Genomic DNA, 23,263 nt, shown 5'->3' with positions numbered 1-23,263 from the left:
TCTGTCTTTGGTGATTCCGGGACAGACAAGGTCCATGTACCTAATGAGGGTCTGTCTGTGGTGATTCCAGGTCAGACAAGGTCCAAGTACCTTATGGGGGTCTGTCTGTGGTGATTCCAGGTCAGACAAGGTCCAAGTACCTTATGGGGGTCTGTCTATGATGATTCCGGGACAGACAAGGTCCAAGTACCTAATGAGGGTCTGTCTTTGGTGATTCCAGGTCAGACAAGGTCCAAGTACCTAATGAGGGTCTGTCTTTGGTGATTCCGGGACAGACAAGGTCCAAGTACCTAATGAGGGTCTGTCTGTGGTGATTCCAGGTCAGACAAGGTCCAAGTACCTAATGAGGGTCTGTCTGCGGTGATTCCAGGTCAGACAAGGTCCAAGTACCTAATGAGGGTCTGTCTTTGGTGATTCCAGGACAGACAAGGTCCAAGTACCTAATGAGGGTCTGTCTTTGGTGATTTCAGGTCAGACAAGGTCCAAGTACCTAATGAGAGTCTGTCTATGGTGATTCCAGGACAGACAAGGTCCAAGTACCTAATGAGGGTCTGTCTGCGGTGATTCCAGGTCAGACAAGGTCCAAGTACCTAATGAGGGTCTGTCTTTGGTGATTCCGGGACAGACAAGGTCCATGTACCTAATGAGGGTCTGTCTGCGGTGATTCCAGGACAGACAAGGTCCAAGTACCTAATGAGGGTCTGTCTTTGGTGATTCCGGGACAGACAAGGTCCATGTACCTAATGGGGGTGTGTCTATGGTGATTCCAGGACAGACAAGGTCCAAGTACCTAATGAGGGTCTGTCTTTGGTGATTCCAGGACAGACAAGGTGCAAGTAACTAATGAGGGTCTGTCTTTGGTGAATCCAGGACAGACAAGGTCCAAGTACCTAATGAGGGTCTGTCTATGGGGATTCCAGGTCAGACAAGGTCCAAGTACCTAATGAGAGTCTGTTTATGGTGATTCCAGGACAGAAAAGGTCCAAGTACCTAATGAGGGTCTGTCTATGGTGATTCCAGGACAGACAAGGTCTAAAGCTGTTTTAGTGTATTGATCACTTAGAAAGGCAAATTCTGCCATTGTTCTGCAAAAGATTCCACAACTCCACAAGAAACGTTCTGAATTGCAACAAAGCATCACCATGTAAATATTTACTTTAAATTTACAAAGTACTGATGTTCAAATCTAAGTCTTGGCAACTATTATTCCTTTCTAAACTTCAATTTTATTCTCATTTCTAAATGACCTAACTGGCCTACAAAACAGGAATAAACTTTCTTTCTTTCTCATCTTGCTAATTTTCAAAATGCAACTTCTCCAAATTCAAACCGGGCTTGCTTGAGCACCCTTCCATCTTTCAAACTAAAAAACGTTAAATTTTGAAAATTAGCCATCTCCAATATCCTCGTACTTAAAGTTAATACATGGAGCAAATTTAACGTATCACATAAGCCGACCTTTTCCACTTGCTGCAGAATCGGATCCCCAACACTCACAAGATTCCTGGTATGAAGTGCTTATGTTACGGATTTGTAACATTTGTTTGAAGGAGATAATCTTTAATGTAGCATGTTTAACACCCTAGAGGTTGCTGGCGGTGGGCAAAATAAACAGAGACTTTTTCAAGCAAGACAAAGTATCCCTGCACGGCTTTAGTTGTCATGACCTGGCCACCAGCTAGCTGTAATGTATGTGGGAAATTGGGGGAGATTCAAACAAGTTAGGACAAATTATGAAATCTGATGAGTTCATGCGTATAATTAACTAGCCAAGTTGACGTGAAAGAACATGAAATCTGGATCAAGTGTAGTATTTGACATCAACATGAGTATGTGTGTATGTTTGTTGCTTAACGACAGCAGCCTGAAAATAATCAAACCTGGACAAGACAATCCAGTGATTGATATTGCGAACAACAATTCTTGCTATAATGGTACTCGATCCATTAAGTCTGCTCTAACGACCAGCACAGGTAGCTGGGGATATATTTTGACCCAGAATTCTCACCAGGGTTGTCAATGCAATGAGAAAGGTATATTGAATAGAATAAATAACATAAAGTTCTATTTCAACTTTAAGTTAAGCTCAAAATCATTGAAAACTGTCGTCTGTAATGAATTGGTAGCAAGTATTATGGGAGAAGATTTTACAAAATTCAAGATTGCAAGCCTTGTGCCCAAGGGTATAATCAGAACACTTACAGTTTTACTTAAAACAATGATAATATACTACTCAAAAGAAGTTAAAGAACACCAATTTTTTTCATATGACTATAGTTAATCTGTCAAGGCATAACACATTAACTGGTCATATGAAAAAAATGGTGTTCTTTAACTTCTTTTGAGTAGTATAATATATCTAAAATACTACTGTCATTGTGTGCAATTCAATTTAGAAAAAAAGTATTCTCATTACTATGAACACAAGTGCATCTGATCTCTCAAAGTGATTTTAATAGGTTTTCCTAATTTCTGAAATAACTGATCCAATGTGACAAAAAGGGTCATTATCAACCACTGTCCCTTGATTTGAGACACACAGTAAGTTTATGACATATATTACTAAGTTGTTTACTAAACATGCTTACCTTACGTCAGAGGTTGGCAGTATCAACTAATCCGCTTACACCCACTGGAAGAATACGATCTACCTGAGAACTGCTGGTACTTACAACTAATACTGTATACCTGAGGACTGATTATATAACATTTACATGAATACTGCACATGCAGCATCGATAATCTACCTCAGAGCTGCACTGGTCACATATACTGTCTTCCTGAGAACTGCTTGTACTTAGAGCTACTACTGTATACCTGAGGACTGATTATATAACATTTACATGAATACTGCACATGCAGCATCTATAATCTACCTCAGAGCTGCACTGGTCGCATATACTGTCTTCCTGAGAACTGCTTGTACTTAGAGCTACTACTGTATACCTGAGGACTGATTATATAACATTTACATGAATACTGCACATGCAGCATCTATAATCTACCTCAGAGCTGCACTGGTCACATAGAACTGCACACCAGTATGTAACTGACACTGTCTACCTGAATAGTATACTCTGTACCTGAGAACTTCCACAACCCATCCATGTCGTAAAAGGCAACAATGCTTGTCGTAAGAGGCGACTAAAGGGATCGGGTGGTCCGACTCGCTGACTTGGTTAGTGCATGTCGTCGTATCCCAATTGTGTAGATTCATGCTCATGATGTTAATCACTGGATTGTCTGGTCCAGACTTGATTATTTACAGACCATCAAACAGCTAGAATATTGCTGAGTGTGGCGTTAAAACAAACAAATAAACAAACAAAACAAACCATGTGGAATAGGAGGGGAAATAACAAACAGTTCCTCGGGTCTGGCTCAGTTTGAGATTTATTATGAGTGAGTGAGTGAGTAAGGTTTTACGCTGCTTTTAGCAATATTCAAGCAATATCACGGCAGGGGACACGAGGAATGGGCTTCACACACTGTACACATGTCAGGAATCGAACCCGGGTCATCGGCGTGACAAGCAAACGCTTTAACCTCTAGGCTACCCGATCGCCCCAGATTCGTCATGAACAATGTAATCACAAAAAGACAATGATAACTAATATCACATTTTCAACTTTTAATCATGTTTTCTTATTTTTGCAGTGTCAATAAGAGCCACTTTCAGAGAAAACGTATCCCAGATAATCTATCACATTCTTTTAGAAACATTAGGACAATTTATACTTCTCCCGCTGTGCAATAGAAACATCTCATCCAATTTGACAGGAATAAGCAGACGGGAAGATAACTAGGAGAGATTGTTTATTACTTTTACAGTTCAAGCCTCATTATCTAAAAACAACAGTTTATTTTGAACATGTTGAAGCTACACAATGATGCTAATCAAGTGGTCTAAGGTTTGCTGTGAGACGCTGTTGCTGAATGCTGCTCTCAACAATATTCCAGCTCTATTGTGTTGGCCTGAATATAATTGGACCAGACAATCCAGTGACTGATGTTATAAGTAAATGTCTCCAGATCGGGTTATGATGGCAGACAGTTAACCAAGTCACAAAGCCTGACCACCCAAGTCATTTGGTCGCCTCTTACAACCAGCATTGGCTGCTGGGGACCAATTCTAACAAGAATCCCCATGACGTTTTTTTGCATTGAGGTGACAGATTTTGTTTGGTGCTTTAAACAGCTCTCTCACTCACTCCTTGTTCAGGTTTTGTAACCATGTCTCTGTAATCTGGGAATCACAAATACTCACTACATCTTGGTTGGAAAGGCATGAGAACAAGTTTGAATCTTACATCACCTTTAAGTCTTTAGCTTTTACAGTCTACAAGACCTATGAAACAAACTGTAAACTGTTTATATTTCAGCCATGATTTACTAAGTTTAGAAATGCAAGTCAGATCCAAACACCTTACTATGAAGAATAAAAACAATTAGCAGTTCCAGTTCATTGAGTTTGTATGACTGGAAGTGATTGACAGACACATGATAACTTAATGTTCATCATCCCCTTGTTGTCCCCTGCTGTCGGCAACTTGACCTGCCTGGTCCTCAGCTTCCTTCTCCCACACGGGCCACATAACTGAAAGAAGAGCTTAACCCTATTTCCCTCACAGTACTGAACGATGATCCACTGGTGAAGACAATATCATAAGATCCACTGGTGAAGACTATATTATAACATCCACTGGTGAAGACAATATTATAAGATCCACTGGTGAAGACAATATCATAAGATCCACTGGTGAAGACATTATTATAAGATCCACTGGGGAAGACAATATTATAAAGATCCACTGGTGAAGACAATATCATAAGATCCACTGGTGAAGACAATATTATAACATCCAATGGTGAAGACAATATTATAAGATCCACTGGTGAAGACAATATTATAAAGATCCACTGGTGAAGACAATATTATAACATCCACTGGTGAAGACAATATTATAAAGATCCACTGGTGAAGACAATATTATAACATCTAATGGTGAAAACAATATTATAAAGATCCACTGGTGAAGACAATATTATAACATCCACTGGTGAAGACAATATTATAAAGATCCACTGGTGAAGACAATATTATAACATCTAATGGTGAAAACAATATTATAAAGATCCACTGGTGAAGACAATATTATAAGGTCCACTGGTGAAGACAATATTATAAGGTCCACTGGTGAAGACAATATTATAAAGATCCAATGGTGAAGACAATATTCATTAGGGATCCAAATAGTTTTCAATTTCACCTTCAGAACATAGTTTTTAAACACCCATTAGATCTTTTTGAAACAAAATGTTTGTAGCTAAATATTTTGGATAGATTGTCTTGGTCAATTTGCAAAGAGCAGGCAAAACAAGAAAAAATAAATATGTTATCATGTTGTCAGGTTTATCCTAAAAAGAAATCTTTAAAATAAAGTTTAAACAAAACAGATTACTTTGCAAATTCAAAGAAGAAAATAAATTGGTCATGTGACTCAAGCCCTTTAAAATAAAAATTAAAATAAAACAGTTGTCTCTCCCCTAAATGAGGCGACATAGTTGTTCTATGAGTGAGGGAGATTATTGCTTGATTAATGCTACATCAGGATCTTGCAGCTATTCGCAGTGAACATTCTGAGTCAGTTTGGTTTTAAGCTGCTGTTAGCAATATTCAAGCTATATCACAACAGGGGACACCAGATATGGGCTTCACACAACATACCCATGTGGGGAATCAAACCCAGGTCTTCAGCATGACTAGCGGATGCTCCACTGGGCTACCCCACCGCCCAATATTCTAAGAAACAGCCATCAGTAATATTCTTTTTAATGAAAATGTCAAGTTAAAAAACAAGCAATATCTAAAATGTTTTACTCAACAAACCTGATCTAGATTTATAACAGTATTTTATCAGGTCAACAATGTAATCAAATTCAGAATCAACCTGTCATATATTCTTTTGTCTGTCCATCAAGCACCAGGGTTGAAGCCAGCAAGGTCAAAACCTGATCAATTTCGTTCAAACTGACCTCTTTGTTTGGTAACCCAAATATGACAAGACTTGACTTGACTGACAGTCGTTGATTGCAAAGAAAAAGACAACTTCAAATAAAGGTCAAAACCCAATCACATGTCAAACTGTTTCAGTCAATAACCCACTGAAGATGAAGAAGGAGAGAAAAAGTGAGCACACACAAAGATGAATAATATTGCCCCTGGTGGTCATTTCAGTCACCGGACCCTAGTGGACGAATCAGTGATATTCCAATGTATCATAAAAGTGTCAATAGGTTGTATTGAATCCGAGCTAAATGGACAGGCATTTAGAATAGGCTGATTTATGAGGCGACATACATTGACCAATGACTGCACCTTTGTAAGTAAATGGTAAAAAAAAGGCCCATCCCTGATGCTAATCAAGCTAAAAGCATAACAATGTTGCACATTCTGTCAACTTGATCCAAGTCTTACTGACAGCTATGGGCCATGCAAACAACAGCGGCTGTGCTCATTATAAAATATCTTGCAATTGTCCTTTGATTTTAGATGGTAATTACTTTTACAGCCATATTTCCTGACCATGCTGACAGTGTAGAATCCTCCACAATACACGTTTATACCAATCTAAGGTGGGTGAGGAGAAATGGGTTAAAACCTTGTGTTCAAAATTATTGAACTTACATAGCAATTTAAATGTGTGTGTGTGGCTTCTTATGCTTTTCCAGACTAATAACAGTTTCATTGTGCTATCCCAGTGAGAACATGAATAGTTTGCTTGTTGTTTAATGCCACACTCAGCAATATTCCAGCTAAATGACGCTGGTTCAGTAAAGAATCGAGTCTGGACCAGACAATCCAGTGATTCACATTATGAGCATCAATCTACACAATTGGGATACGAGGACATGCATCAACCATGTTGACCACCCAATCCCATTAGTCGCCTCTTACGACAAGCACAGTAAAGAATCGAGTCTGGACCAGACAATCCAGTGATTCACATTATGAGCATTAATCCACACAATTGGGATACGAGGACATGCATCAACCATGTTGACCACCCAATCCCATTAGTCGCCTCTTACGACAAGCACTGTCGCCTTTTTCCACCCCACTCAAACACAGTATACTACTCCGAGCCAATCAACCCTTGTTTTAGCCCCGTACTACAGAACATGGCAGGGTAACAACAAGTAACACCTTTTAGCATCTTTGGGTATGACGCGGACGGGGATTGAACCACCGACCTCCCCTTCCCTGGGATAATAAGTGAAGCTGTATGAGTAGAGTCCAATGATTTGAGTGGGCTGTCGATCTGAATTAAGGTTGGTTGCTTGGTTTGTTGTTTAATGCTGCACTCCGCAATATTCCAGCTATATGATGGCGGTCTGTAAATAATCAAATCTGGACCAGACAATCCAGTGATTAATATCATGAGCATCGATCCACGCAATTGGCATCGATGACATGCATCAACCAATTCAGAGAGTCTGACCACCTGATCCCGTTAGTTGCCTCTTACATCAAGTATAGTCGCCTTTTACGGCAAGCGTGGTTTGCTGAAGACCTATTCTATCCCAGATCTTCTGAATTAAGGAAACTACGGCACTGATACATGCTCAAATATTGCTAATTAACATCATCATACTCAACAAAAACGTATGACAGACATTGAAAGTTTGTAGGATAACATGAAGGTGGAACTCACTGGAAGTAAGCCTACACTACATCACAATTATGTTTGTTTGTTTGTTTGTTTGTTTGTTTGTTTGTCTAATGGCACACTCATCAATTTTCTAGTTATATGGCGATGACCTGTAAATAATCAAGTCTGGACCAGACAGGGATTTATTCTGCCTCTCTAAAATCCACGTTCATCCTGTCTTATTCATGGCGGGGTATAAGGTATTTATTCTCCCACTGAAAAATTTATATTTTATCAAGACCAACAGATCTCACCATTCTGACATGGGGGTATGATAACATTCATTGCACCCACAGCACATCATGACCACTGTCCACATGATCATTGATTCATTCTAAGCTTTAAAGTAATTTTCAAAACGTTCACTACACTACACCATTTCAATACTTACAGGACCCTCATATTGCCTGCAAGGAATCGTACAATTAATTATCGGAGTCCCCTTGACTGCCACTCTTGTAATTCAAAGCAAAGCCCTGAGCTCTATGAATTAATGGCTTTTTGAAGTACAGTGGACAGTCTAAACTAAGCATCTATGTACTCTGGCCTCTCAATAAACTTAGTTAAAATATCATTATTTAAACCCTGAGAGCGCCTGCATCTGTCCACTCCAGCCACTGAGTGTTGGTCCTGTCCTTTAGTCTTCTCTCTATATACCGGCATTGTCTTCTGTCAAGATGTTTGCTGGCTCGAGAGGATAACTGACAATAGCTGTCGATAAAACATCTGAACATGGAAGCTTGCTATGATAGTGTTTACCAAGCAAGTCAAATAGCACTGATGATGAGGAAAGACAGTCACTAATTGGTGAGCGAGTCAATCTGTAATAACCTACTGGAGCAGATGAATTAACAACCCATCACCAGAGATACAAAGTCAAATTAGAAATTGTCAAAATCTGAATAGTCTGGCACTCTGTCTGAACCGACAGTGTTGTTTGTTTGGTGTTTAACGCCGCACTCAGCAAAATTCCTGCTATTTGACAGCAATCTGTACATAATCGAGTCTGGACCAGATAGTCCAGGGATTGACATCATGAGCATCGATCTGAGCATTTGGGATACGATGACATGCATCAACCAAGTCAGCGAGCCTAACCATCCAATCCCGTTAGTCGCCTCTTACGACAAGCATAGTCCCCTTTTACTGCAAGAATGGGTTGCTGAAGACCTACCCTGCCCAGGATTTTCAGGGGTCTTTTTGTTGTGACGAGCGAATGTTTTAACCACTAGGTACCCCACCGCCCCGCAACCTCTTAGAAGTCATCTCACTGAACACAAGCACTGGAAGCTGACAAACCCTTAGGGACCGTCTCAAAAGTTCACAGTCAAACACAAGATTCAAAAACTTTATCTGGACTTCACCGCCCATCTACCCCCTTCAGATTAATGCCCTGGATAATGAGATATTACTAAAAACTCCACATCTCATCTCAAGTGACACCCACTTCAAGCACTATCATGCAACAACCCTGTATAGAGTTTCAAAGCACACGTACTACATGGCCCTGAATATGAGATATAAAGGGGTACATACATTAGGAGTAATACATATGTTGAGGTTTCTGGGTAAAATACAACTGAAACACGAAAGCAAATATGAAGGCTATTTATAAATATGTTCAATCGATCACAAAACTGCAAAAATTGCAAGATGAGCGGAATACCTGACCACCCACAGTATTAAAGAAATGACATCTAGCGGTAGACTGCGGACATTTGCGACGATCCCTCTCCATTCATATAGTCCCCAAATAGATTTTACAAAAATAATTCTACAAAAGAACCCTTGAGTTTAATGGATTCCTCAAGTATAACACTTTACGTTCTGGAGTTGATGAGCATAGAATCGGGCTGAATGTCTTATCAGGGAAAGACATGGCCACTAGGTCGTTAGTCTGAGACTACTGAAAAGAAAGAGGACCAAATGTTTTTACAAAGTTTTTTTAATAAATACTGAAAATCAGACTGGACAACTAGCACAATGCTAATCTGAAGACCTCTCGTTGCTAATAACACGTTGTATACAAGATGATAGAAGTAACCGTTCGCCATAAACCGTAGAACAGGTCTTCAGCAACCCATGCTTGCCATAAAAGGCGACTATGCTCGTAAGAGGCCAGTAACGGGATCGAGTGGTAAGGCTCACTGACTTGGTTGATGCATGTCATCGTATCCCAATTGTGTGGATCGATGCTCATGATGTCAGTCACTGGATTGTGTGGTCCAGACTCGATTATTTACAGACTGCCATCATATAGCTGGAATACTGCTGAGTGCAGCATTAAACAACAAACAAACAATGCTCCAGGATCTGTAAGAGCACATGGAGGTCAATTACAGTTTTCGAATCCCTGTGGAGATATTTCACACAACACCACTCACTGACTGTAGAGGTTGAATGTTCAAAGACAAAACTGGGACCAATAACTTTACTCTTACTGTAATGTTCATCACAAGATTCTACACTACAGTGAAATGTTTCCCTACATTGACTACATACTACATGCTGTACTTCTGTGCAGAACACAACATCAGGTTCCACAGCCCAACATCAAACCAGGCCATACACGCAGTACGCCACATCCACTGGTAAATGTTGCCATTTTCAGAACAATATGTGCAATCAGGCAGCTACCGCTGCAGAATATTACCTCGTCTAAACCGATGAAATTAATGAGAATCATGCAGAGAAATTAATTTCTCGTGCTCTTTTATGTAACCCAACACGCTTGTGATGTAGCTTTATCAAATCGATAATCTCAACACAAAATCCACTGTTAATAAAGTGGCACACGCCAAAATAAAACACACTCTAAATAAACATGGCAAATACTATTGGAAAGCTTAATATGTGAAAAGTCGGGTGACAGAGGCGAGCTTTGACTGACTGGCTGATTAGAATGACAATAGCTGGAACCGCGGACGGGGGACAATATTAGCAGGAATAGTTGACAGTTTAGATTGATTCTTCATTAGATGATCAACTGAAAATCAACAAGGTTTAACAAGTACCCGATTCTATTTCCTAATTGTAAATTGTATATTGATCTCCCAAACAATTAACATCTACAAAAGAATAAAATCAATTGTTGTCTGCATAGAATTAACTGATGAACAACACATTCCTTCTTTCACAAACTGAACCAATGATTAACATCATATTAATGTCCAAAAATAAAGAACAGTGGACAGAGTCAGGAATTATATTATCCATTCCTATACCCGCACTACTTTGTCCTGTAACTGTATAACTGTATTCTTTCATTCATGCAGGCATCCTTTTGTTCATACTGTATACTTTCCTTAATACCGGCATTCCTTTCTCCATAACTGCATTCCTTTGTTCATACCTGCATTCCTTTTTTCATACCTGAATTCTTTTATACCGGCATTCCTTTGTCCATTACTGCATTCCTTTGTTCACACCTGCATTCCTTTTTTCATACCTGAATCCTTTTATACCGGTATTCCTTTGTCAATTACTGCATTCTTTCGTTCATACCTGCATGCTTTCGTTCATACCTGCATTCCTTTGTTCAAACCTGCATTCCTTTGTTCATACCTGCATTCCTTTGTTCATACCTGCATTCGTACCTGCACACTAAAACTACTGCAAAGGTAGATCAAGGATTTGGGAAAGAGGGGTGTCACTGATTGGAAATTTTAGTTTTGATACATTGACTCATAGTATCACCAAATATAGACAATGTAGACAATCTCTAGGCTTGCAATAAATAAATTCAATGCTAAATATGAACAAGGCGGATCCATTAAAAGTATAAAATTGCATCATTCATCTGCCTTCTCATTGTCTATGTCAATCATGGCAATCTTGATAAATATAAACGTTTCTGTTTCTCTGTGTTTGTGTGTGTGTGTGTGTGTGTGTGTGTCTGTGTGTGTGTCTGTGTGTGTGTCTGTGTGTGTGTCTGTGTCTGTCTGCTATAGTGCTAGCTCACTGAGATACCATGCCGCAGTTTAACATGAATACCCCACTCAGACACAGTATACTGACTCCGAGCCGACCAGTCCTTGTTTTAGCCCCTTAATGCCGAGCGCCAGACAGGGTAAGAACAAGTACCATCTTTTAACGTCTTTTGGTATGACGCGGCCGAGGATCGAACCCCAGACCTTCCTCTCTCCGAGCAGACGCTCTACCACTAGACCACGGAGGCGGTCCAAATTGATATAGATACAATGGGACAGTGTGCATCCTCTGTACAAACCAGGCAGACCGGGTTAGCTTGATGTCATATTCATATTGAGATGATGAAAAAGACTCTTTGTCTATAAAACTGACAGATGAACATACTGGGGAATAAAAAACACCCAGACATTTCACGAAATATTTTGACAAATTGCTTGGAAGACTTGTGACTTGAAATTATGAATTTATTAAATTCTGCAATGTGAAAAGAAATTCCTTCAAAAGACTCTGAGGTTCAGTTTTCAGATAATTTAAATATACGTTTAATTTCAATCTTAAAAGAAATGCAAAACTATATGCAAAATAAACATTTCAAATGACGTCCTGCTGAAAACACAAGACATGTAAAAACATGAGATGTCTGTAAGAAATAAGAGGGATACATGAAAGTCTCTGTGACAAAGCTTGCAACTCACAGTTTTTCCAGTAGCTGGGACATGGCTTCGGCTCGGAACGGATCCTTGGCATCGAGTTCACGGATCTGCTTGGCCAGCTCCCGTATGTGATAGGCAAGCTTCTTGTACCTGAAACACACAAACTCACATTCTAAACAACCCGTGAAGATCCGGGGTAGAATAGGTCTTTAGCAATCCATGTTTGCTGTAAAAGGCGTCTATGCTTGTCGTAAGAGGCGACTAACGGGATTGGGTGGTCAGACTCGCTGACTTGGTCGATTTATGTCATCGTTCCCAATTGTGTGGTTCTATGCTCATGATATCAATCACTGGATTGTCTGGTCCAGACTCGATTATTTACAGACTGCCGTCATATAGCTGGAATAATGCTGAGTGTGGCGTAAAACAACAACCAAACCAAACAAAACCAAACCAAACCACATTCTAAAGATGGCGTCATCCTTTGTAACTGACACACAATCGGTCAGTCCTTCACAACATCTATTCTTAAACCACCAACAATTCACACTAAGGTCAGGCTATTTTCTTTTTGTTTTACAAACAAGCTTGGAATGAATTTTGCAAAACTTAGAAAAAAACCCATTAAAATGCCATGGTTACGGTCTGTCTGTCAGCCTCTGTTCACCCAGCAGTGAATGGGTACCCAGTAGAACAAGATGGCAATGTGGCTGTAATCGTTCTAGCGCCTCACAGGTATCATGAGATGTATACTCCCCAGGGAGCTGAGAATGATTATTGGGTGCACACTGATCAATTGGAGTAAGAAATGCGCTTTGAGCAACCACAAAGTAGACTGAAAACAGCGCCTGAATAATGCATATTATTATTATATTACCTCATCTATATTTCCAAATACAACTATAATTCTTGCTGACTGACAACATTCTTCTTATCATAATTACACACAGCTTGTAAAGATCGAGTATTCCAGTTATATCACAGCGCACTGGCTTAATGTGGGAGGAAAGCCCGAAGGGATGCAGGTCTCAGATGTTAACCCACGAGCACAGGTATGGTGCTGACATTGACAAACCTAGAAACCTAATCGGGGTGAACCGGGATTCGAACCCACAATCATAGGTTTCTGGCATGCCCAAGGGACGCCACTCTGGACAGCGAATTGTGGTGCCTTAGACGACTGGGCCACCTGTGCCCCTTCTTGTAAAGAAAGCAAAGGGACAATGCCTACAAGAATGTACTGCAATATTTTCATAGTCACACTACTGGAGCCAGAATTATGCTGCATTCAATCAACAATCTGTTGACTCTCATTTACAACATGGCTGCCATGATTCAAATCAGATTCCATCTGCAGTTTCAGCCACTGACCCAAAGTCCTTGTCAAGGAAAAATTATTTCTGTCCAATTGGATTAGCTAATGAAAGTCCATGTGATCAAATGAGGATCTACTAAAATGGATTCCACAGGACATATTACAAAAACACAGACTGAGGGTGAATTTAAATAATGGGTTGACTTTGTACAAAGGAAAAGCTAAAGTGATACAGGTCATAAATGCATGATGCTGACAAACCAAACATTATAGTTTGGAGAAGTCTTGGCAAACCTACAATAAACTGATCCTGGCACAGCTAAGGGGCACAACTCTGCATGGCGAGATGCAGCCCTTGGGATCAAATTGACCACCGTGCCCCTTTGATAATTCACCATGTATACCCCACAGGAGCAACATTCATACCACACGGAAGCAACATTCATACCCCACAGGAGCAATATTCAAACCACACAGGAGCAATATTCATACCCCACAGGAGCAATATTCATACCCCACAGGAGCAATATTCATACCCCACAGGAGCAATATTCATACCACACAAGAGCAATATTCATACCCCACAGGAGCAATATTCATACCACACAGGAGCAATATTCATACCACACAGGAGCAATATTCATACCCCACAGGAGAAATATTCATACCACACAGGAGCAATATTCATACCCCACAGGAGCAACATTCATACCCCACAGGAGCAATATTCATACCCCACAGGAGAAATATTCATACCACACAGGAGCAATATTCATACCCCACAGGAGCAATATTCATACAACACAGGAGCAATATTCATACCACACAGGAGCAATATTCATACCCCACAGGAGCAATATTCATACCACACAGGAGCAATATTCATACCCCACGGGAGCAATATTCATACCACACAGGAACAGTCATACCCTACAACAGGAACTTTCAAACCTGACAACAGGAATATTCAAATCAATCAAGAATATTCAAACCCAACAAGACTGTTTAAATTCAACAACAAGGCTATTTAAATCCAATAAGAATATTCAAACCCAACAACAGGAATATTCAAACCCAACAAGACCATTCAAACACAACAACAGGAATATTCATATCAATCAAGACCATTCAAACACAACAACAGGAATATTCAAATCAATCAAGAACATTCAAACACAACAACAGGAATATTCAAATCAATCAAGAACATTCAAACACAACAACAGGAATGTTCAAATCAATCAAGAACATTCAAACACAACAGGAATGTTCAAACTCAACAGGAGGATTTCAATCCAATAACAATATTAAAACCAATAACAGGAAAACCCTGCAAATTAAATATTCAATCCATACAATGGAACATTCAAATTCTACAACAGCAATAAATTCAAACCTGACAAAACACAAACACAAAATCCCATTAACAAGAATATCCAAACCATAATAAAACTAACTCTCCACCAATCAGTAACATGAAATACAGTTTGAAGAACAGTGACCTTCACACAGCACATTAGTCCTTGTCATCTGGGAGGAGAAGTTGAGATGGGGACATGTTTTTTTATGATGAAATGAGGCTCCAAAGATGGCGGCAGCCTGCAACATTAACAGCACTGCCTCCCCCATCACAGGTAGCTGTGTCATAACCAATACTGCCGCAACACAAGATGGGTGAGTCACCCACTAATTTGTGAGAGCAAGAATGTTCCCATGAATCAGGAACTGCTACCTGTACAAGGTGTTATAGTCAGAGCCAGTGTTTGAGAGAGTGAGTGTTTGAGTGTTTGACAGAATGTTTGACGGGGTGTTTGAGAGTCTGGTGGAGTGAGTTATTGAGTGAGTGTTTGAGTTAGTGAGGGAGTGAATGAGTGTTTGAGAGAGTGAGTGAGTGTTTGATGGAGTGTTTGAGAGAGTTTGATGGAGTGAATTTTTGCGTGAGTATTTGAGTGAGTATTTGAGTGAGTGAGTGAGTGTTTGAGAGAGTGAGTGAGTGTTTGATGGAGTGTTTGAGAGAGTTTGATGGAGTGAGTTATTGGGTGAGTGTTTGAGGGAATGTTTGAGTGAGTGAGAGGGTGCGTGAGTGAGTGAGTTATTGAGTGAGTGAGAGAGTGAGATGAAATGATAATAGACACAATGCACGACAAATGTTTGTCCACATTATTTTAACTTAAAAAATATTTTTTTGTTCTTCTGCCTTCAGATATTTCAGGCATAAAGAGTTGTAAAAAATTAATTAAATTTATCTGGAATGATATTATTCTTCTGAGTGTATTGAATCGATAGTCTAGCACGGTATCAGTGTCATTTATTGATGTATGAACTTGTCAACCATGTGATGCCTATTGGGCCTTGACTAAATGCAGAAAGCACACTGATAGCATTGTTATAATAAGAACCAAGCATTTTTCTGTACCTTGACTTACTGACATCATGAAACAATCATTACACTCATGGCAAACTTTAGAAACACAAAGAAATTTACCGGTAGCAGAACACACAGAAATGCTTCATGTCAACAAAAATGTCAGTGAGAAGTTATTTACTGATGAGATTCTGAAGGATGTCCACTTGTCTGTATTGTGACCATTTAACTTTTTCCAAGATAATTTAAGGTAAGTATTGTACAAATATATATACAGTGAACTACGGTTATAACGAACACGCTTATAACGAATTGACGGATATAACGAACATACTTTTTAGTCCCGACTATTTGCTGTAGTTATGCTGTATATATGCTTATAACGAACTACGGTTATAACGAACAAAAAATAGTCATTCCTTTGAGTTCGTTATAACCGTAGTTTACTGTATAATAATTTTGTTACACTTTAGGCTTGTTTCAAGGCTGTACTGAAAGTTTGTTGTTTGTTTGTTTGTTGTGAAAAGCCGCACTCAGCAATATTCAAATACTCTGTAAATAATCAAATCTGGACCAGACAATCCAGTGACTGACATCATGAGCATCGATCTACGCAATTAGGATACGATGACATACATCAACCAAGTCAGCGAGCCTGACCGATCCCGTTAGTCGCCTCTTACGATAAGCATTGTCGCCTTTAACGGCAAGCATGGGTTGCCGAAGACCTATTCTAGTATTTCTACCCCAGCAAACTAAACAGTTAAGTCAATTCGGTTTGGCAGCTGTACTGAAAGAATGGATGTGTAGTAATACCATCCTTCAAGTCGAAGGACTGGAGTCTCTTATAGGGACAACTTGTTCATATTTACATATAATCTAGAACTAATGATTTAAACTGATGAATATTGCCTTAGAGACACAAGTGTCATTAAAAGCATGTAATTTCTTAAGATAAAATAACCAGATAAGGTTAAAACATTCATGAAATGAAATCATAATAATTTCTATATGTTGTGATGATTATTGAGCAAATTGACAAAAGTCTGCGTTTTTTCATATTTCCTTTGACCTGTGAAGATCCGGGTTAGAACAAGTCTTCAGCAACCCATGCTTGCCGGAAAAGGCGACTATGCTTGTCGTAAGAGGCGACTAACGGGATCGGGTGGGCAGGCTCGCTGACTTGGTCGATTCATGTCATCGATCCCAATTGCGTGGCTCGATGCTCATTATATCAATCACTGGATTGTCTGATCCAGACTCAATTATTTACAGACCGCCATCATACAGCTGAAAAATCGCTGAGTGCGTTGTTAAACAACACACAAACATATTTCCTCTACCATGCAGCCACAGAACATGTCATATAGTGCTGTCTTGTCATGGTCTGTAAATATGCGAATCTGGATCAGACAATCCATTGATTGACATAAAGATCATCGATCCACAGAATTGGGATACGATAACATTCAATCAACCAAGTCAAGACTTACGAAACCTAACAATATCCTTATTTGTATTTTATTTCTTGGACCGGCTGCTTCTCAAAAGGGATGGCGGGCCCATGAAACAAAATGTAAAAGATGTGTGGCCTTAAGATTGGTAGGTAGGCTTTTATTACCTACGTATTTTTTTAAACCCTGCAACTGTGATGTAACAACAGTAAAGTTTACTCTGTGTGTGTGTGTGTGTGTCTGTGTGTGTGCTTTACGGATTGGTGTGGACCAAAATACTTTCTATCAGTTGGGGAATCAGAATACACGTCTCATTATGACTTTATACCAACCAAGGAAAAAAAATTATAAAAATCTTAGCACACAAGCCAATGGGTACAGCACACTTGGGGGATGGTGCCGCCATCTGACATGAATCTGTATCACAAGAGAGCAAACTGTCACTGGGAGTAGACATTGTGTCATTAATCCTCCTACCACCAACATCTACCTTCTGTTTTTCAAAAAAAAGTACAATCCCGACCTGTCATCATTTGTCAGATCCAGACAGCTTTGTCATGCATTAGTGGTGTTAAGCAATGATAGGCGTAATTTCCCTGGGTTTCTGTAGAGACAGGGACTCAATGGCACTAAATCTGTGCTCATTCAAGACCTGTACTCCCAGACAGTGTTTGGTAGTGTTACACGTAGATTCCCACATCTAAATAATATGTTAACCAAGATTAGTTGGTTTGTTGTTTAACGCCGCAATCAGCAATATTCCAGCTATATGACCGTGGTCTGTAAATAATGGAGTCTGGACCAGACAATCCAGTGATTGACATCATGAGCATCGATCCACGCAAATGGTATATGACGACATGCATCCACCAATTCAGCGAGCCTGACCACCTGATCCTGTTAGTTGCCTCTTACGACAAGCATAGGCCTAGGCTGAACACCAGAGTGAAAAGTGATCTTCATACAAAAGCTGGGATGAGACAGGCACATGTCTGCTCCACTTACATAGTCTCACTGGCTTCCAGCACTTTCCACACAATGCTTGACCAGTCCTGTGTCACTAGATCCTCACAGAACATTCCACATTTCTATAACGCTTGACATCCATTCATACTATTCCGGACGTTGACCTATAATTTGAGCATCAAAAAACAAAATTTTCCTCACCACTGCTTACATTAAATAGTACTACATTCCTGACAACAATCATTGTCCAAATACAATACAATAAACTTCTACGTGCCCACAATATTATACAGTTACAATCATTGTATAACTAAAAATTACACTGCCATGTGACAGAGGGTACTGGACAACCACTATGCAATGTTGAGACAGGATGCAGGCCTGGCAACCTGTGCTTGTTATCAAAATAGATGCAGGTTTGGCCATTGAAATTAATCCCAAAACACCATAATTGTTCAGAGGATAATCAATGACCTATGAGGCATTACGGATTATCAGTCCCAAGTGAATGACTGGTGTTAATCAAGGGCCTTTGGCGAGGGAAAGATAATTCCATGTTTCGAGTAGGTTATTCTATATATTACTCATTGACATTTTAAGAGAGAAAAGGAAGAAATACATATGAAATGTCAATCCTACAGATAAATTTCACAGAAGGCAGCCTATTGTTCCGATGATGTTGTGTAATCAATTATGAAAATGAACAATGGAGCTAAATCGCAAAATGCTGATGCAAATATCACAAATGTATTACACAAGTTCATTCTATGAGACACAGACTCATATGGTTTAAAGGTTTTAATGCCACACCAGAGTGAGTTGGGTTAAACACCGCTTTTAACAGTATTCCAGTTATATCACGGCATGCCAGCTTAATGTGGGAGGAAAGCCTGAAGTGATGCAGGTCTCAGACGTTTACCACTTCAGTGAAAACTCACGAGCTCGGGTATGGTGCTGACAAACCTAGAAACATAATCGGGATTCGAACCCACAAGTAATCGACACCTGATCGTGGTACAATTAAGTTTTTTGGGTGCAAGGCATGAACATAGTAGTCACAGGCAGGCGACGTGAGGCATGCTTCATTTGATTTTCAAGAAGTCTGCAGACGACCTATCATTGTCCATGCTCAGAAGCCTTTAGAAGAGGATTTCAATGTTCAAATGAAGAAATCAACACTTAAACTGGGTGGACTTCGTACAAACATAGAAATGTCATTATATGTGGCATGAAATAGGGGTCAAACGATACAGCAAGGCCACGATACGATACATATCACGATATATGGGTCACTATAGATACATCAAATCACATGAAAACTTCTTGCTTAGAAATATTTCAGAGCACGTTCAAAACGTACAGCTAGCTGTTCTAGCAGCTTTTTTTAGTATTCGAGATATTTGACTGACAAAAATGCTAGGTGTCATTTTATGAGTAGTAAGTAATTTATTCCAGCAAGTGTATCATCTTGTATCGATACAGAGAAAATTGTTTTGTGTATCGTATCGTCGCATGAAAACTCACGATGCACCGATGCAACAATGTATCATTTCACCCCTAAGATGTAATCTTCAAGTTTGATTGGTACCCATGATTCAAAGAGTCATACTCGTTTGAGTTTCCAGATTCACAAAATATATTATTTACTTGTTGCTTTATTGATAGAATAGGGCGAATCGTCAAATTGATCAACAAAATGAAATACAGGTGGAAATAATAAGGAAATAAGGAAAGATATCGGTTGGGGTAGCATCGGTAATAGTGACAAAGTTTTTGATAAGTCACTTGCTTGGTGTTGTGAGATTTTTGTTAACACTATATTGACTTGTAACACAAACTAAATATTTCACCTGAGCATTGTTTATTCTGTTGTGTATATATATGTTATAGTCATTGTATAAAATGACTAAAACTTTCACAATGACCATTTATTTAATGCCTACATATTCAGTTATGTTACAAATTGATTGGAAAATCTGTCCATTTATTTAATTATGGTACCAAATTCTAAATATACTAATATTTAATTTCATTACCCAATTACTGAAATTGATAGGATTTAAAGAAAACGAAAGTCAAAGTATATATATTTGAGCTTCTAATCCTTGTGTGATTGGTCTTTTGTGATGTTTTAAGCCTTTTCAAAAGTCTTTATAAGTTTAGTCAATCTGTCAAATAAATGGACCATTTTTGGAGTCAATTTGTAAAATGACTGAAATATTTAGATATGTTATAAATTGCCTGATTGATATTACATGTTACACATTGACTGTAACAAATACACGACTACAAACGAAAAGGCTTGTGAAAACAACAATTCTGTGTTTCTGTCCCGTATCAAAGAACTTCCCAACAAAAACGTAGAGGAACAAGAATGATTTTGTTCAATGCTGCAGCAAATGAATGAAAACAAAATGCAAATATCTAACTACAACCGGCAAAGTTATATGTATACTATAAGGCAATTACCAAATTTGAGGAATGTATCTGTGAATATCTACATAAAGGAACAATATCACATACATCTGCAGCTGTACAAAGAAATTTGTTCGATGTCACGTGTCTTTGTAAACAATATAATATTTAAAAATAGATATACCGTGTAGAGTTACTGGAAATTATAACTTGTGTTCGTCTCTCAACTGATCATGAAAGTTTGTTTCAGGTGTTTTCACATAGGTGTCAAGTTTCATTGGTCAGCTGAGATATAACATGTGACAACTATTATCATGATGTCCATGGTTCTTTAAAAAAATCAACTGAGTTACATAGCAATGAGCAATGAAGCAACGTACTACCTGCTAATCCTTTCAACAAAGTATGTTGTTTCTACATAGCCACTTCACGCCCAGATATGGGTGTATTCAGTCTGCTTTTGTTAACCTAGACACGTAAACACTTACTTTTGATAAATCCATTGTGCAAGAAAACAGTGATTTATTAATAAGCGTATTTTCGGTTAATCCTTTGATGGATATATTTTTTGTAACTCAACCGATCATTCCTTTCCTACTGCACTGGAACATGCATATGATATTACAGAAAATACATTTCAGGTTTCACCCAATGTCAAACCTGGATTTAGATTGAATAATTACCCCTGACACAAGAAATGCCAAGGTAATCTGAGTGGTGCTACCACTAATTATACCTGTAATAAATTCATTAACTTAGCATCAAGTTAATGATGACAAATACACAGGTGTAGGGTAACCAGAAAACATCGATGACAACAAGGGAGTAACAATCATATTATCCTCAAGTCCATATAGTCTATCTTTGAATCATCTCACAGGTATATATATCCACGCAATCCAATATCCAAGAATGCTTTCACTGCAGGGATACTTTTTTTTTTTTATTAAACTATAACAATTAGGTTTTTACCAATTATGACATTTGATGATCCTCCACATTCTTTTTGTTTAGCTTGAGGAAGTTAAATTATATGCACCCTTGTAATATCAAAATCATCATGGGTAACAAATCAGTGTTCAGGAATGCGTTTAGATATTGTCTCAAAGTTTATTTATGCTGTCCTTACAGACGGTAGCCCAGATTCTTGTCATGATCAATTGTGTTATCCAACAAATCAACTAAGAGCAGCTAGTAAGCCCTAGCAGGCAGTGTTAGACAGCCAGGAAGAAGCCAGAGATTAGTGCCCCTTTAAACCAGTGAGCTGACCTTTTTTCAAAATAATTCTGATTAAAATGCCGTCACAGCTTGTGACTTCTTATTTATATCTTTTGTGCAAAATTTTAGACTATATGGGCAGCAAGTGTTTGAGTTATGGGTTGCACTTCATTACTCCCAAACTAGAAATTTACCACTTTGGTTAAAGCCGAGAATAGGTACGGTACTGACAAACCAAGAAACATAATCAGGGAGAACGGCGAAAGACAAACCCACTGTGCCAACCGCCCCAAAGTTATCTATCCAAAAAACAATAAACGAATGAGTGATGGAAAGTTAGTAACCGCAGTAAACATTGATATTAATGTACAGTCTACGTGTATACGACTATCACTACACGACCGATCTATAGTTTTCGGACTGTGCTCGTTATATGAACGAAAATAATAACGTTGTTCGGTTTGTTGTTGTGATCGAAAACAGAACAAAACATATGTAATTGGTTATATTTTGCAGATAACTCACTTTGTATAATCTTCACGCTTCTGAATATGATATTTTCTCAATGCCTTGACTTCAGAAACATTATTGTCGATTTCCCATGAAATGAAATCGACCTTTTTCAATAATTTCTTTTCGTGATACTTCAGTTTACGAACCATCTTTGCACGTGTTCCTTAAAAACAGGAAGTTGATAAATATAAGGGGCATAACTCCTCTCATAATACAGTTCAAGTCGCTATAGAATTTTTGAACATTTGTTCAATGATTATTGAAATAAAGAACTACGTAATATTTTGTATTGTCTTTTTAACCAAAACAAATTGAATGAAAGCAGGAGAAATATTACTAATTAATAATTTATTTCCGTAAACGTAACATGAATAACATTATATATTATTCCGTGTTGATATTGCAATTAATTTCTAATTAAAATATTCGACATACAGATTATAAAGAAATACATATTAACTTAAACATACACATATTGTTCCTTTGTTCCTTATATAACGATTTTTTTTAAATATCTCATATTTCAAGGCAAAATAACAAAGGCATATCCCACGCGTAAAACTTCACGAGATGCACGTGGTTTATTCTGGGACACACTGCGGAATAATTATATTGTTATCTCACACAATAAAACATAGAGTATGAACTGGGAAATGCCTGAGGAGATTGTTCATTTTGCTTGTCGATTTACATTTGTCAATAACAAACCTGCCAATCATTTC

The 23,263-nt window shown here is 38.6% G+C and overlaps 1 protein-coding gene across 1 annotated transcript in view; it reads right to left on the bottom strand.

Annotated features, from left to right (window-relative positions):
* The window catches only part of LOC139459013 (U3 small nucleolar ribonucleoprotein protein IMP3-like), a 111,516-nt gene extending 88,811 nt beyond the window's left edge, over positions 1 to 22,705 (bottom strand). The window contains exons 1-2 of the mRNA XM_071240455.1: positions 22,554 to 22,705; positions 12,338 to 12,445 (exon numbers count right to left, since the gene is read on the bottom strand). Of these exons, the coding sequence (XP_071096556.1) occupies positions 12,338 to 12,445; positions 22,554 to 22,690 (245 nt within the window). The 5' untranslated portion in view covers positions 22,691 to 22,705. The remainder of the gene's footprint in view (positions 1 to 12,337; positions 12,446 to 22,553) is intronic.
* Positions 22,706 to 23,263: the final 558 nt, after the last annotated feature.

This window comes from Haliotis cracherodii, unplaced genomic scaffold (assembly GCF_022045235.1).
Source record: "Haliotis cracherodii isolate W230 unplaced genomic scaffold, xgHalCrac1.p SCAF_13, whole genome shotgun sequence".
Taxonomy (NCBI): domain Eukaryota; kingdom Metazoa; phylum Mollusca; class Gastropoda; order Lepetellida; family Haliotidae; genus Haliotis; species Haliotis cracherodii.
This window is presented reverse-complemented; position numbering and strand designations above follow the sequence as displayed.